At 55.0% G+C, this 16,792-nt stretch overlaps 1 protein-coding gene across 4 annotated transcripts; it reads left to right on the forward strand.

Moving 5' to 3' along the window:
- The first annotated feature begins 7,408 nt into the window (after positions 1 to 7,408).
- On the forward strand, positions 7,409 to 16,288 carry HMOX2 (heme oxygenase 2). 4 transcript variants are annotated; one of them, XM_084296198.1, is made up of 6 exons: positions 7,409 to 7,447; positions 11,193 to 11,303; positions 13,067 to 13,184; positions 13,870 to 14,361; positions 15,297 to 15,417; positions 15,501 to 16,288. In XM_084296198.1, the coding sequence occupies exons 2-6, from the start codon at positions 11,221 to 11,223 to the stop codon at positions 15,623 to 15,625; spliced, it is 939 nt and encodes a 312-aa protein (XP_084152324.1). In that variant the 5' UTR covers positions 7,409 to 7,447; positions 11,193 to 11,220; the 3' UTR covers positions 15,626 to 16,288. The 4 variants fall into 4 exon arrangements, with proteins under 4 accessions (XP_084152324.1, XP_084152326.1, XP_084152323.1 ...); XM_084296200.1 differs by lacking the exon at positions 7,409 to 7,447 and adding an exon at positions 7,492 to 7,512; XM_084296197.1 differs by lacking the exon at positions 7,409 to 7,447 and adding an exon at positions 7,657 to 7,924.
- Positions 16,289 to 16,792: the final 504 nt, after the last annotated feature.

The following is a 16,792-nucleotide window of genomic DNA, read 5'->3' on the forward strand; positions in this document are numbered from 1 at the left end:
CTGGAGGAAAACAGCACAGCTTTGTTCTGTGGAGATGTGTGGGCTGGGTGTCCTGGGAGAGCCCCGCTGGCTTCTGGCACTCTTCAAACTCTGAGGTGAGGAAAGCTGGAAACCAGATGCGTCTCAGCCATGCCAAAGCGATTGCAATCAGATGTGTGAAGCATTGCCTTCACACTTAGCAAGTGTTTTGGCAGAATAGCTGTTAGCTACCTGTGGGTCAGCTCCTTGGGTCCCTGGAGCCCAGCCCAGCCACTGTATTGTAGCACCTGCCTCCATTTTCTGGCAGACACTCACCTCTGCCAGTTTGGAGGTTGGAAGAGACCAAAGCCAAGCCACTTGTACATGTCTCCTTCCCACCCACCTATCACATGTGATTTGTCTCAATTTTCTACTGTGGGCAAGGACAGTTCCCAACGGATGTGTCTTCCTAGGCAGGGATTTCCCCTTTGATGCACTCTCCCTGCAAACACTTGGCAGTGCTTAGTGTTACGCAGTTATCTTTGGAGCAAGTAACTCATTTCTCCTCTCCTAAGGAGAGGATACCCATTGCCAAGTCAGGTATTGTTTCTTGCATGGAGCAAGATGGGCAGCTGGTCGCCAATCTCAAGGGCTCTGAAGAGGAGTTGCCAAGTGGCCCCTGTGCAAGTAAAGCACATTGGACTTCTGGGGAAATGCTGGTCAGAGAGGTAAAAATCTGACTTGCCAATGTCTTAGCCCCTTCTGGAGATGGGCAAGAACGAAGATGGAGCTTGCTTGTGTGTCCGTAGCCTGTCAGCGTCTCACAAAAATAGCAGAGCTGACACAGAGTGCATCTTTCCCATCTCCCCAGGGCTGCACGCTTGCTTTCTGACAGCCAGGGACCTGCCATCAGCTTGCAGTCATTCGTTTGGCTTTGTTGCTTCTGCAGCTGGTTGGCCTCTCTGGAGCAGTTGTGCTAGACTGAGCATCTCCTATGCCTGACACTTCATACCAGTAAGCTCAGGTCAGACTTTGAGGAGCAGAGCAGGCTTTTGTGTTTGCCAGGAGCTTTCCTGCTTGTGGAGCCCTTGCTAGCTCCGGGCTGGGTGGCTTCCTGGGGGCTGTGGTGAACCGTCCGTGCAGCCCCACTGCACCCTGCCCACGGGGTGCAGGGGGAGGCCTGGCCATGCCCCACTGGGGCACATCAGCAGGGTGAAGCTCTCTGTAACATATTAATTTTATCTCATTTGAGCTTTCAGGGCAATTCCATATATTAGCAGTGCTTCTGACTGAGGTGGGTATCCATGCTATTTAAGCGATGAACAGAAGTAGGTTCCTTATTGGCCAATACATGAAGTTTTGTTTTGTTTTGTTAAATCTTAAAAGGCATTGTGAAAGCATTAAAATGCATTATAAATGCATTGTTAGAAGCCGGGGGAACCGGCGGCCGCCCGCCATTTTCCGCCTCCCTCAGAGGCGAAGGCGCCGCCCGCCATTGGCCGCCGCCATCACGTGACAGCCACAGCGGCCGCGGGGGGCCGGGGCCGCGGTGCGGGGCTGAGGGGGCTGCGGGGGGCGCTGGGGCTGCCCGGGGGGGGCTTTTTGGGGGGTTGCGGTGCCCCCTGACCCGTCGGAGCGCCCCGCTGGCAGGCAGCGACTGGCTCACGGCTCCCTTTTCTCCCCCAGCAGGCCCCCCGGAGCGGAGCCGGCCATGATCTCCCAGACGGGCCGGGAGGCCGAGCTGCGGGCCCACGGGAAGGCAGCTCCGAGCCGTGCAGGTAAGGGGCCGCTGCGGCCGGCTGTGAGCCTGCCGCCGGGGGAGTTGCTCTGGCACCCCCGGGGCCTGCCGGAACGTGCAGCAGAGGTACCGGGGCACACCGGGTCCGTCCAGCGTTGGGTGCTCCAACAACGGCTGTCAGCGGGCACAGGCGAGAGCAGGCAGCGCATCTGCTGTGCCTTCACAAGCTCCTGAGCGAGATGTCCTCATAGCCCACTTCATATGTTCTTGCCTGCTGAATTTATTTGCGTTTTTAGCATCCATGACAGCTTACAGGAAGGAATTGCACAGCTTCGTGAGCTGCCTCCTTTGGGTTGCTTTGAAGCCTCCTTCTAGTAGTTCGTTTGATGCCAGAAACTCTTTTTTCAGAGCAAATGGTTCAGAATGGATCCCTACCCGCTCCGCAGGCCACTTGTGCTTTTACAGACATCTGTTATATCCCCTATCAGCTGTAGCTTTTGCAAGCAGAACGGACAGATGAGTCATCTCCAGTACAGAAGCTGTTCCACGCCTTTGATTGTTCATTTTCCAATGTATTTTTCTCAGTGCTATTAGAGCTTCTGTAAGATGGGGGATCCATCTGACCCCTTGCATGTAATCAGGATGTGGACTTACTGTGAATTCAGAGAAGCAGGGAAGAATGACACTCTTATTTTTCCCTCTATTCTTTTCCCAACAGTTGCTGATGTTTGGTTAGCTGTTTTGCGTGCCCTGCAGGTGTGTTTTTCATCAATGTGTTCTAGTGCCAAGATGCTGTTCCTGAATGATACCAAGAACACCCTAGGCTCATCCTCGTATAAATGCAAGATATAGATGCTTTCCTCCCCTGCAGTTCTTTGTTTACCTGCAGTGAATGTCCCCTGCCACCTAATTGGTCACTATCACAAGGCTCTGCCACAGCTGATCTTTACGCTCATCCTTTGTTTCCTTAACCCTGGATAACACAGACACATCAGCAGATGTCTCCATTTCCCCCTTTGCTCCATTAGTACTTTCTTTTAGGTCACTTTTTCCATGGCAATTTAGTTTCTTCATCAGTTATGGTGAAGGAAAAATGTCATTCAGGAATGTTTTTGGATGCCTGATCTCGCTTTTGTTAACACTGGTGTTATCTCTGAAGAACTCCAAGTGGTTTGTGAGATGAGACAACTTTTTCCAAAGGCCATGCCAGCTCTTCCCCAGTATGCCCTCTTTGATCATCTGTCAGTAATTCTTACATTCCAGTTTCTGTTCATTTGCTTGGAATGTCTGTTGAGCTTCCTGGTCCCTGCATCTCCCCTCGAGCCTTTTCTCTGGCATCACATCAGCCACCTTCCAGTCCTGACAGTGAGGTACAACAGTTTAAAAGAGTCCAGCTGTGTTGTGAGGCCACGTGAGCAGCACTGCTGAGTTGGAGCAAAGGTCTGTACAGCTCAGAGCCATGTCTCAGGGATTTTGGGACTGGCCAGAAGTAGATGCCAGGGAACAGAATAAGCATACGGTGACACCTCCCCAGCACACTCTACCATTCTTCCACTTAAAATACTTCCAGAAAGTTACAGTCACCATGATTTCAATTAAACCCTTTACAGACAACTTTTCCTGGATACCAGTTAAGATTTCTGGTAGGTCAGAAGTAACAAAAATGGTTGTAGAAGTTTCATAGCGGAGAGCTGGAACCATGGCAGTAAACAATGTAATATGAAGCTTAAAATTTCTGAATTTCCCCAAAAAGTACAGAACACCATAAAAGACTTGATTCTTGTGTGCTTTGAAGACTTCTTCAAGTTCTACATAAAGAAACAAAATCCTGTGTAAGTACCAAATTTAGGGTAGATGAAGAACATCTCTCTGCCACAACAGCAGCACAGCAGCTTCACTAGCTCCATCATCTACTTGGTAAGTCTGATATACAGGTCAAGAGCTTCATGCTGGTCTGCCAGAAATGTCATCTTAACCTGTATTTGGGCGTCATCTTACACTTTTCCTCCAGGCCTGGATGGACGGAACTGCAGGCAAATGGAAATACCTTCATGGTGAAGAGCAAAATTCCAGTTCCTATTTCTCTCAAAAGATGATTTAATGAAAACTTTGAGGGAAAAACTGGACTAACTGCCATACCAAATTGCCATGAAAGGTATCTCAGGAGTTTGCTGTGAAATCATACTGCGATGCTTTCTTACACTGACTACAAAGAGGAAGATTAAATGTGTGTATGTATTGGTCTGGTTAGAAACTGTAGGCTCAAAGTCCTTCCTTTATTGCATACTTACGGTTCAGTAGTGACTCTCGTCTTCCAAGACATGCAGTTCCTTATCGCAGCTCTACATGACCACAGGAAACGCCTGTGGTTTGTACATCTATCCCACAGGAACAGTTTGTTACCAGCTTGTTTCACAAGAGTGTTCACAGAATCAGAAGGTAGCAGCCAAATCTGTGTCACTTTGGGGGAGAAAAAAATCCAGAGGTCTTTGTGGCTGTGGCTTTAGACTTCAGCCTACTCCACGTTTTGGGTGTACATATACTCAACAGCAAGACAGCCTTTATCTCTGGAAGTGCGTGTAAAGAGATGCCATGGAAATCTGTTTGCCTGATGAACCTGTCATAAATTCGGATGTGACACCTCTCTTCAGAGATAGGTGTTGCCATTTCTGTATCCCACATACTTCCCTCCAATGTCCATTTCCCCTTCCCTGCCAGCAGAAGGGTGCGTGCTCACTGCTCCTGGCTTGCCAATTGAGTGTAGAGGCCTGCTAGGAGCTGTTCCTCCACTGTCAGCAATTCCCACAGCGCAGCTGGGGTTACAGGCTTTGGAACCTGTTAAGGTGCTCCTCAAACCAGATTTCAGCAGTGGAAGGAGTCACTGCGCTCTGTGAATGCCCTAGAAATCTGTACAAGCACCTTGTCCTTGAACAACTTTCAAGTGACCTGGGTCTGCGTAGCATGGATTGGTACTGTTAACACTTCTGCAAGGCAGCGTGAGCAAGAGGGCCGGTTTTTGCCTGTGTGCCAGGAGGCGTTCATACCTTCAGCTGGCGTTACTTCCACTGACTCGCACTACCTTCGTCTTTCATGTCTGTCAGATTTCCTCCGTTCATAATCTGGAATCAGCTGTGCTGGGCCTTCGGTGCACTCAGACTGTGTTCTGCCAGCGGTGGTTTTGACAGTGGATTTGTTCTGCGCTGCTGGAAACAGAAAGTTACTTTGCTGCTGCTGTAAGATTGGCATCAGCCATGCTTCAGGCAGTGGGCATGTTTCATGCCTTAGGGCCATTGTCTTTGTGCATTTGCTCTCTGCATTACCAGCAGCACAAGTAAGAGCAGAGATAGCATCCTTCGTAATGAAAGTCACATTCTGCTGAACAAGGTAGTTCTTTATGACCCTTCTCTGAATCCGGTTCAACTTTTAATAGCATTTTCAGTTATAGTATCCCAGAATAGCAGCAATCTTCTTCCATTTGAGCATTGAACTTTTACCTGCGATGTGCATATAATTTCAGTAGAGTCATGTTCCTGCGGAGCATGCGGGGCTATTTGCAGGGTTTGTTCTGTGAGCGCTTCAAAATCCACCCAGTAGGTTGGAGGGAAATACCAGAAATTTTGAACCTTCGGGTCAATCTGCTGAATTTTTAGAATTTGTCCCCTTTTGCTTTCCCCTGTCCAAAGCTTCCTTTCTTGCCTGTTACTCTTCTTGATTCTCATTTTCTTGCAGCTGAGGACAGGATTGCGAGCAAGAAAGAGGAGAATCCCCACCAGGGCATTCCTGGGCCAGGGAAGCCCGAGGGCTTACTGCCAGGACTATCCAAGGAGAAGAGTTCCCAGAGTATTGCACATGACCCAGTTCCCCCCCACAGGCCAGAAAGGGTTCAGAGACCTCCCCTGGGGAGGAGTCAAAGTCGAGTGACGCTGCGTGGAAAAAGTTTCAGGAGGCTGCCAGACATCATCCAGCAGAGAAACCCCGCTGTGGGGAGACTGACGATATGTGGGGACTGTGGGAAGAGCTTCAGAGTGAGCTCCAACCTCGTCCAGCATCGGAGAATCCACACTGGAGAGAAACCCTTCACCTGCTCCGACTGCGGGGAGAGCTTTCGGCAGCGATCGCACCTCATCCAGCACCAGCGGGTCCACACCGGGGAGAGGCCCTACGAGTGCACCGAGTGCGGGAAGAGCTTCAGCATGAGCTCCAAGCTGATCCGGCACCAGATCACCCACACCGGGGAGAAGCCCTACAAGTGTGCCGAGTGCGGGAAGAGCTTCTCTGGGAACTCGCAGCTCATCCAGCACCAGCGAGTGCACACCGGGGAGAAACCCTATGAGTGCAGTGACTGCGGGAAGAGCTTCAGCGTGAGCTCAGCCCTGACGCGACACCAGCGGGTCCACACCGGGGAGAAACCCTACGAGTGCGCAGAGTGCGGGAAGAGCTTCAGCCAGAGCTCCGAGCTGATGAAGCACCAGCGCGTCCACACCGGGGAGAAGCCCTACGAGTGCGCAGAGTGCGGGAAGAGCTTCACGGTGAGTTCTGCCCTCATCCAGCACCGCCGCTTCCACCTGGGCGAGCGCCCCTACGGGTGCACCGAGTGCGGGAAGAGCTTCACGGTGAGCTCCCACCTCATCCAGCACCGCCGCTTCCACACCGGGGAGCGCCCCTTCGAGTGCACCGAGTGCGGGAAGAGCTTCTTGTGGAGGTCGGCCCTGCTCCGCCACCGCAGGGTGCACACAGGAGAGAGGCCCTACGCCTGCGCGGACTGCGGGGACAGCTTTCGGCAGAGCGCCCACCTCACCCAGCACCGGCGCACCCACACCGGGGAGCGGCCCTACGCCTGTGCTGACTGCGGGAAGGGCTTCACCGTCAGCTCTGCGCTGCTGCGGCACCAGCACATCCACAGGGCCGGGGAGCCGCAGGAGGGCTGAGGGCAGGGTGCGGTTAGCTCTGGTGCCCTGGGACATCCCTGGGGAGAAAAGCCCGGCGTTGCTTTCCCTTCGCTCTGTTGATTGAGTGAAAGCGATTTGTTTTTAGGAGGATGGAAAGGAGACTCTTCAGATCCTAAGAAGCAGAGGTGGAAGAAAGCGGAGTGCAAAGAGCTGAACTGGAGGCGTGATGCTGTGGGGGGAGGAGGTGGTGGTCAGAGGGATAGCTCTGAGGGGAGAGACAGAGAGGAGGAACAGCGTGGGGTGCCTCCATGGTGTGCTTGAGGAAGGGCAATACCCGGCCTGTTCTCCGGGCGATTTTGGAGAACTGACAGGGGCAGTAAGCGGGGCATGAGAGAGCTCCCAAACACCACCCAACCCCTGCGCCGTTGGGGGGCTCTGGCTGCCGTCCCCCAGCCCCTGCGGGCCTCCCGAGCTCCCTGACGGTGCTGGGGGCTGGCTGTTCCCCCTGAGAAGCGCGTTTGGACGCTGTACGTCCCCGCGGGTGCAGATTTCACCAATAAAGCAAAAACCCCCCCTCAGCCGCCGCCCCGTCTCCCTCCCGCCGCCCTCACAGCCGGGTCCCGCCCGCCCCTCAGGAGCCCCCCCCCCCTCACACTGCGCCTGCGCGGCCCGCTGAGGCGGCCACAGCGGGGGCGGGCCCGAGAGCCCTGCGTTTCCTCCAATCGGCGGCCCCGCGCGGGCCGTCGGAGGCTGCTGATTGGCCGCGCCGCCGCCGCCCCGCGGATAAATGCCGGGCGGCCGGGCCGCGCCTCGCGTCAGCGCCGCGGGGCAGCGCGAGAGCGGCGGCGGCGGCGGAGGGGCGGTGAGTGGTGCGCGTGCGCGGCGCCGTCCCCATGGCAACGCGGCGGGGCCGGGGCCGCCCCTGAGGTAACGGCGGAGCCTGGGGGAGGGGGGCGCGGCCGGGACTCGCCGCCGGTGCTGGGCCCGGGGCCCGCCGCCACCAGGCCGAGGCGCTCGGGCTCGGCCCCGCCGGGATCCCGTCACATCCCGGGGCCGGCCCGCAGCGGGGCTGGGAGCACCGAGGCCTCGCGGCCTCCCGCTGCCCTCCGTGGGGCGGAGAGGCCGCCGTGCTCCCGTCTCCCGGCGCCCGTCCGTGTGGGGCCGTAACGGCCCGGTGCCGGCCTGCTGGGGGTCCCGGCACGTCCAGCTGTGTGCCCGCTGGGCTCCTCGGTACCCCGGTGCTTGTCCCGCTGTGCCCTGCCGCCCCCTGCCTGGCCCACACGGGAAGGTGAAGCGCTGCCGGTCATCGGGAGCTTCCCTCCACGATGAACTCGCTGAGGTGACTGCAGCTGGAGGGGGGCAGGAGCCGTGTGTGCTTGGGCACCGCTGGGAGCGCCTGAGGCTTGAGGTGCTGGCTGTGTGGGGTCAGGGAAACGCCGTGACTTCTGCTGTGGGTCTCCGTTTCCACCAGCCGAGTACCTCCCCAGAGGGAGAGGAAGGTGAGAAGCTCCTCCGATGTAATTGCCAGGTTACCTTGGTGATGGCTTCCAGCTGCTAGGCCTGGAGTTGTGGGGTTTGTCTCACCTTTGAGACGCTTGGGTATGTCCAGCCGTGCTGGGCTGATCCTCAACACAAGGATGTAAGCTGTTTGCATTTGGGGAAGCACCTTCAAGTCGCGTGCTAGTTGAACAGCAACTGTGAACTCTGTACTGAGTGGGTGTTCTGTGAATTATTGAACTTCTGAGAGTGCCTGAGCAAAGCCAGGACTTCCAGTCTCGGTTCCCTACTGCAGTGCTGTCTCTTGACTTCCTTCAAAGGGCAGGGTCAGCCCAGGGTTAGGCATTGTCCTACGCTGAGAACAACAGCTGCGCACCTCAGGTGTGAAGCTCGCTGTGCAGGTGTCTGTAGGGGAAAAGCAAGTGCTGGCTAGATGAGATGGGGACATTTTCTAGGAGAGCTTTAGTACTGTTACTGGAAAACAAATGCTTGGAGTGCTGAGTTGTCCCGTACCAAAACTTCTTTCCACTTCTGCCCCGTTACCTCAGGTCTCGTGGCCGTTGGACTCCTCCCAAGCAGGGTGCTGGGGAGGTATGTGTTTACCCTGAACATCAGCCAGGGGCTGGATGAGCACAGAGCTGCTCCCAGCAAACGAAGCCGTGTTCTGGCCTCCGAAGTGGAGGCAGGCAGCTCCTCAAACCTCCCTCTCAGCATGTAGGACACTGCCTCCTTTGAAGGAGAGGGATGGCCCAAGAAGCCAGTGCTCTGACCAGAGACCATGTCATCAGATTTCAGCTGCTTGTTTTGACTAAAATCAGCGGTCTGTGGTGAGGTGGGTTACAATGCTTTGATTTTTCCCCACCTCCAAGTTTCAGGATCCTAATATGGAAGAGGACGGGGTTTTGATTGGTGCTGACTTGTCTCTTGAGTTTGTGGCTCATCAGGGAGCTGTCTGTGCTAGAGCCTGTATCAGGAAGATCTACGTGTAAGCTTCCTTATTTTCCTGGACGTGTGCTGTCCTCACCTCGTGCTGAAGGGCCTGGTGTCCCTGCTGGATGTTTTGCTGTGGAGGTGAGCACGTCAAACCGAGCTTTAACAATAACGGCACGCGAGATGTGGGTCTGAGAGCGTGCCAAGGTCCTTAAATGACTTCTTGTGTGCTAACACCTTCTGAGGGGGGCAGTGCGACCTGAACAACAGCTCACCCTGCTGAGCGGTTGTGCTTCTGCAACGCTGGTCACAGCTCGGGGCAAGTGCCCGTGAGCCCCCTCAGGTGCTCTCTGTGTAGCCTGGCGAGCAAAGCGCCGGTGTTGGCAAGTGCTACCAAAGTGTGCTCAGGGGCATGGAGCTTGCCTTGGTGAGAGCTGAACTCAGGAGCTGTGCTGTGTATGTCTGCAGTGGGCTGGGAGCCTCTGACCACTGCTGCCCCCGAATTTCTGGAGTTTGGTCTGTGTGTTCCTTCGGGTTGGGGTCACCTTCTGCCTTTATACCTCCAACAAGGGATGAGCGGTGCCGGAGCGTCCTTCGTGGCTCCTGGTGCCTGCTGCTTTGCATCCGGGGCTGGGAAAGCTGCACAGCACGCCCTGCCTCGGGGCTGCAGCTCCTGGGAGGGATGAGACAAATCAGAACCAGTTCCTCTGGCTTAGATTTGGAATCTGCATTTCTCGGGCAGTGCCAGGCCTGAAGGCAGCTGAGCAGAAAGCCAGGCTGCCATAAAGAGCTCCCCCCTCTGTCGGCAGCGAGCTGGCTGGCTTGCTGTGCAGGCAGCCTGGTCCCACTCGTGCCCGTGGCAGGCTTCGATCTGAGCCTGGGGCAACCTGCAGCACTGCAGGCATCCCCTCGTGTCCCCGTGGCTGTGCTCAGAACACCTCTGAGGCTCTCGCTGCCGTGTGGGGCTGGCTGCTGTCCCAAAGCAGCCTGGTTTGGACCCGTTGGACGCTGCTCTGTGCTCCCACCCAGGGCAGGCCCTGTGGCAGTGAGTGCAAGGAGCGCCCCAGCATGGGTAAAAGCTTTGCCCTGGTGCTGTGTCCCCGAGCTGGGGCAGGGCCCTGCTCCTCCACACCTGGGGATGAGCTCAGACCCAGCTCCTGCTGCTCTGCAGGGCCGTGAGGGTAGCTGTAACCCAAGGGCTGGAAGCTGGGGCAGTTAATTTATAACTAGTGCTCTTTGTGTTAGCGTTTTTCGAGCTTGGAGCCACCAGGTGATCTCCCTGTTCTGGCTCTGCACAGACTTGCTTGGCGTGCCTGCAGCTGTCGATCTCATCTCTTTCCCTGGCCTCCAGACACGGGCTGAGTGGTGAGCCCACGGGTGCAGCCTGCGCAGGGAGGGGGGAGCCAGGCTGGGAAGGCAGGAGGGGTCCCTCCGAGCAGCCAGGGCTTCCTGGAGAGCCAGCAGGGAGCTCAGTGCCTGGCTCATCTGGCAAGGCTGCCTGGAACTTGGTGGTGTAATCAGCACGGCACTGATTACAGCTCCATTTTCTAAATGATGTGGCTGGATTTGTGGCATAGCCAGGGTGTTCGGCTGGGCTAAGCCAGGTAGACACCTGCTGCTGCTTCTGGGTGCTTCTCATGCAGCCTGCTACCTCCGCAGGGGCTTTTTCTTTTGCAAAAGAGGGGGGGAAATTGCAGTTGCTTCTGGGGTTTGGAATAAACCCTGTTCAGTGGGAGAGGAGTGTCTGAGTGGTAGCAGGAACACTGTCTGCAGCTCGCTGTGCTCAATAGTAGCTGCTCTGATGCATTGTGGAGAACAGCCTGGGGAAGGCAGAGCAGTGGGGTCTGCCCCTGCTTTGGGACAGACTCCAGCTCCAGCTTTGGATGATCTGTTTGGTAGCAGCAGTGGAAAGCGGCTTGCTCCCAAGTTCAGTACCGGTTGCTAACGTGAAGATCTTGGGGTGTTGGCTGGGGGTTAGTGATGAGGTTTGGAGGAGCTGAACTGAACGAGCAAGGCTGTTCTCTTGGAAGTGTCCTGGTGTGCAGTGAAAAGGGCTGGTGGCTGCTCCTTGCTGCCCCATGTGTGGTGCAGCTGCAGGACTCCCTGCTTGGTGCTTCCTTCCTTGGTGCTTTCATTGAGGCAGCTTCCCTCTAACGTCCCACTCTAACTTTGCCTTTCAGAGTGCCTAATCCCCACCACAGACCAGCAATGCCGTCCCTTGTGGAGAGCTCAGAAGGGGGAGACGAAGGGGAAAGCTTACGCTATGAGGAAATGGAAGATGACAACGTCAGGTGAGTAGTGCTGGCCCTGCCTTACAACATGGCACAGACACGGTCTTGGGCAAGGCAGGAGAGCTCCCAGGTAAAGGAGCGGTGTTTCTCCACGTCTGAAAGGGAGTGAGGGACTAGAATAGGTGATTAATTAAATGCATGTGCAGTAAATTCTGTTTAATCAACAGTGTACTGAAAGGGTGGAAGGAGTGGCAAGGAGTGACCTGGCCAGGGCTGTCAACAAGCAGGGGGTGTTTTAGGCTTTGCTATCGAACTGAAACTTCAGAAGTGCTTTGGCCATGTAGCAGTCTTGTTTGTGCCTTCCCCGCCAAGGTGAACTGGCCTTTCATGGCTTGCTGGACAGCCTCATGTGACAGCAGCGTCTTGTTTTGAAAGATGACTCTTCCAAAATAAGGGTGAACTCTGCTCCAGTGAGCTGCATCCCTTGTCTTTGCGGAACACCCTCTGGTCTAGGCAAGGGGCTGTTCCTGGAGGTCAGCTTAAAAGACAGAGGCAGGCACAGTGTCAGCCTTCTTCCTCAGTTACGCTCTCCTCCAGCCTTTGTAGTAGCTACACAACTGCTCTGAAAAGTGGATGCGGAGCAGCCTGAGTAAGCTGAGCTGGAAACAAGTCCAGCTGGGACTGAGGCTGCCCTACAGCTAAAGGAAATAAGTAGTTGTGTTTATTCCTACAGAGACTGGGGCTGTTTTGTAAGGTGATGTTCTGCAGAACACACATGGATGTTACTTAATTCAGCGGTACACAACTGTTTGCTTGTCCCTCCGTACAATTAGTAGCTGCCAGCTTGTAGACGTGATGCAGTTGCACTCAGTGCAGTCCATCAATCATGTTTTAAAAGCAAAAACTTAAGGTATGTAGATGAGAAGGGCGAGTAGGGTGGCTCCCAGGATACCTGAATGGATGGGTTTGCTTCTCTTGGAGTCACTTCTCATGAAACTCAGCCTGTTCTGCTTCCAGGTGCTCCTCTTGTGTCCGGGCCTTCTCTAGCCTGTTGGATGCATGAGTATGGAGTGTTCAAAGTCTCTCTTACAGCTGACGCACACAGTTTTTACGACTGCTTTGCTACAGATAGCATGTTCAAGATGCACTGTGGCATAATTTTGTGAGCGTAGGTGTTGAGAACTGTACGTAACTTCAGGTAGTGCAGTGGCTGTAATCCGAGATGATACATTTCTAGAAGGAGAGCTTGTGAAAACCTGCAAAACCAGTGTAATGCAGGATAAGTAAGCTTTTTAAAGATGTTCCTGCCCTGTTTTGTTGCTGGGTTCTCATTTCTTCTTCAGCAACTAATACAATACCACTGATGCCCCAGTTAGAAAAGCTAAGGTCTTGCCTGTGTGTTCATCTGCAGAGACCAAGGAGGGATACTGCTGAGGCTCCTGGGCTCTTTAGGCTGCCCTGGCAGTTGCCCTTGATACACTCAAGGTCTCCTTTTTCAGTGTTGCTGGGGCTCACATGGGTGAGAAGCAAAAGTAACAGTGCAAGCACCTGGGGATTCTTGGCAATTGCTTTGGCATCCTGGGTCTGAGCTTCTGGTAAGGATCAGGCCTCTCGCACCGGCAAGTCTGGCTGGCCGGTGGGAGCCTCGCTGCTGCCCCCGTCACTTCCAGGTCGTGCCAGTTGCAGCCTGGGGTGGGCTGAGGGACCTCCAGGATGGCTGCCCTGGGCTGGCGGGGGTGGAGGCTCCCTCCAAATGCAGCAGGGCCAAGCTGCTTGCTGTGCCTGGAGGTGGAGTGAAAGGAGCTCTCCCTGCTTGCCTGCAGCCCCACCGACCTTTCAGAGCTGCTGAAGGATGGGACTAAGGAATCCCATGACCGTGCGGAGAACACGCAGTTCGTCAAAGACTTCCTGAAAGGACGGATCAAGAAGGAGCTCTTCAAGGTGAGTGTGGCTGTGCTCCTTGGCAGAGGAGCTCCTTGACGTACCCAATAACTGGTGCAAGCTGAAGTGTGCTGGCCCAGAATAACTTGGGTGGAAGTGCTGGGCATCTGGCCATGTGTGTGTGGGCTGCTCGGGGCAGGTGCAGCTGCCACACAGACACCGGTGGTGTGAGCCGCTCAGGAGCGAAGTCTGGGTGGGTTTATGGCACTGATTTCAGCCTCTGGAGAGAAAGCTCGTCTCTGTCTTAGTCAAAGCTAAATCTTTGACTTTGCATAAAATTTTGAACAGAAGGGGTGGGATTGGGGGTACAAGTAGCACTGTCTGATCCTGAAGGTCTTGGCACACTCAGTATTCTCTAGCACGATGCTGTTGGTGCTGGTTGTACCTTCAGGATGAACTCAGTCCCTGTGCCTTGCCAACAAGGTGACAGGAGGCCCAGAGCATGCAGCTGGCAGCATTCGGTTAATTCTTAGCTCCTGCTCTGTAGGCAGTGTTGTTGGGAACACTGGTAGAAAAGATTCTTCAAGTGACACGTGCCTGGTATGGGCTCTCCAGGCAGGTTTTGTGTAGAGCCGTGGGGTTTTCTCCTCGTGTACCCCAACTCTGTGCAGGGGTGGGGCAGTCACAAGGTGTCGTGTGCCTCTCAAGTGAACGGCCTCTCACATCCGCTGTGCTTTGTCCGTAGCTGGCTACTGTGGCACTTTACTTCACGTACTCTGCTCTGGAAGAGGAAATGGATCGCAATAAGGACAACCCGGTCTTTGCTCCTCTGTATTTCCCTCTAGAGCTTCACCGGAAAGAAGCATTGATCAAAGACATGAAATATTTCTATGGAGAAGACTGGAAAGAGAAGATACAGTGCTCAGAGGCAACGCAGCACTATGTGGACAGAATCCACCATGTGGGGCAGCACGAGCCTGAGCTGCTAGTGGCTCACGCTTACACACGCTACATGGGGGACCTCTCAGGTGGCCAGGTGCTGAAGAAGGTAGCCCAGAGGGCCCTGAAGTTGCCCAGTACTGACGAAGGGATCCAATTCTACGTGTTTGAAAACGTTTCTAATGCACAGCAGTTCAAGCAGTTGTACAGAGCAAGGCTGAATGCGCTGGACTTGGACAAGAGCTGTAAGGAGCGGATCGTGGAAGAGGCCAACAGAGCCTTCAGGTTTAACATGCAGGTACTGCATCCCTTGAGCCCCTGTAGATGTAGGTGCTGCTGCTTCCAGCCCTGGACCAGCTTTTAGGCCTGGGTTAATTCAGCCCACTGCTTGCCTGGTTTGGGTCAGAGGCCAGATGGAGGGGCTCTGGTGTGTGTGTGTGTGGGGGGGGGCTCTGCCTTTGCTGTGTGGGATTCTAGGTTGAATAGCTCTTTTGCTAGTTTCTGGAGACGTGGCTGGTATCAGGCAGGAATTCCTCCCACACACCAGCACCACAGCTGAGTCCTGGAGGCTAAACTGAGATGACTGCTGTAAGATTGCCACGGGCTGTATGGCTTTGAAGCAGCAGTGGGAGCAAAACTCTCACTTTGAAGCAGCTTCAATCAATTTGAGTGCATTGCACCTCACTCATCCCCCATCTCACCCAGAGATGCCGCATGGTGCTGAGTGGCCAGACATGTCTGTAAGCTTGATGCTTCCCTCAGTGTTTTCCTGTCATAAAATGTGACTGAGCTGCACTGGGGGATGAGCAGTTTCAGTTACTGGCTGCAAGCTTTCATCTGTGCCCACAGCAGGTCGCTGTGGTTTAAGCTGGTCAGATGTGTGGCAGGACGTGGTAGGCTCCTTTGTTGGGATCCTTGCAGAAGCTCTGGCAGCAGGGAGGGGAGAACTCTGCCTTGTGGCAGGCTGAAGGGCAAACATCAGGGCGATGCTGCGTCTCACTGCTGGATTTAACAGCTTTTGGTATGTGCTACGCCTTCTGAGCTGTGGCACATCCCAGACGTCACCACACATCTGCCTGCAAGGCACTCCGAAACGAGTACCAAATGCTGCATCTGGGAGCTGGGTGGAGGGAGGCAGCAGCAGCTCCTGCTTGTTCTCCAGATCATCCCATGGCTCTGGAGGAACGCTGCCCGGCTCTGCTCACCTTGTGTGCTCACTGTGCCCACGTGCAGGTATTTGATGAGCTGGACAAGATCGGCAAGTCGCTGACAGAAGAAGCCCAGGAAGGAGGCCTTCCAGTCCACGATGGAAAAGGAGACCTGCGCAAATGCCCTTACTATGCAGACAAACTAGGTAGGTGGCGGGCAGTGAGGGAGCAGCTGCATGAATATGGCGAAAGACTCGCAGCACTGACGATGCTTTCTGTGTCCTGGCAGGCAAGGCAGCACCCGGCTGTCCCTATCACGCTGCCGTGGCCGTGGCCAAGCAGCCCCTGGTGCAGCTGATCCTCGCGGCTTGCGTTGCTGTGGCAGCAGGAGCTGCGGCGTGGTACATGATGTGATGCCAAGGCTGCCACCTGGCTCTTGGTGGTGGCAAGGCGCACCCTGTCCTTTTCCAAACTGTTCCCTCGCCGTTGGTGGAGTTGACTGCAGGGAAGTAATGGGGGGGAGGGGGGGGAATTCTGGGGGACTGTCCAAGACTTTTTGCACACCAATAATGCAAGCACAGTAATGTAATGTCTTTAGCTAGCTAGTGTACAGGACTGGTCTGGTGAGAAGATGTGAGGATTCCAGTTCAGCGCTGCTCCGCTCAGGCTGGAGCAGCTTTTAAGGCTCGAGATGTCTTGTCCTGTAGTGACAAAGTCTACACATGCTTGGCTTTTCATCTCTTTCCCTGGAGCAGTCTCTGGAGGGTGTTTCCTGCCCTGGGCTGCAACCCAAGAATGTGTCATCAGTCTTTTCAGTGAAGAGCACTCAATTTTGTACCCTGAGAAACTGATGTTTCTGTCATGCTGTGGTGGCTGTGCCACGGGCCCGTTAGCTCAAAGGAATGTCCTGCTTGTTGCAGTGTCCCAGGGACCAAGCATAACTCTCGGGTGGAAGCTCCCTGGGTGAAGGGACAGGACCAAATGTGTGGGTTGGGGGTATGGAGGTGTCAGATGTATATTGTGCAACATCAATTCTTTGCTGAAGCCTTGACTGGAATAAAAACTTGCTATGCTGTAGCTGGGGAAAGCCAGAGGCATCAGTCTGGGCCTGGGGGGTGGAGGGCTGGGGTGGAGGTTAATGGAGTGGTTTTGTCCTTTTCTGACTCGCCCACTGAGGCACTCCTGTCATACCCACTCAATCCCTGCTGTGTCCTCTTGTTCGTTTTTACTCAGCTCCTGTGAGGAGGTGACTGGCTGCTGCTGTAGGTGCCTGCTGCCCCTGCTGACCTGAGGAGCCTCCTGGTCGCCCCTCCTTGTCCCCTCCAAGGGGAGGAAATGCTTCCCCCGAGGCAGGTGCCCTGTGTCACACAGCTGCTTCCATGCCCTCTGTGTCCCAGAGCAGTGCTGGGCCTCACCAAGGGCTGCTGGTGCTGCTCTGCCTTCCTTAGTGGCTGCGTGGACAGGAGCAGGGCACCTGGGCTGCAGCCTGGGGATGTCACCTCCCTCCCCCTAACACCATGGGCTGGGGGATGCTGCCCCTCCCACACACACTTACACAATCCCTTCTCAGCTTCCTTGGGG

The sequence above is a fragment of the Netta rufina genome, assembly GCF_964035555.1.
Source record: "Netta rufina genome assembly, chromosome: 15".
Lineage (NCBI taxonomy): Eukaryota > Metazoa > Chordata > Aves > Anseriformes > Anatidae > Netta > Netta rufina.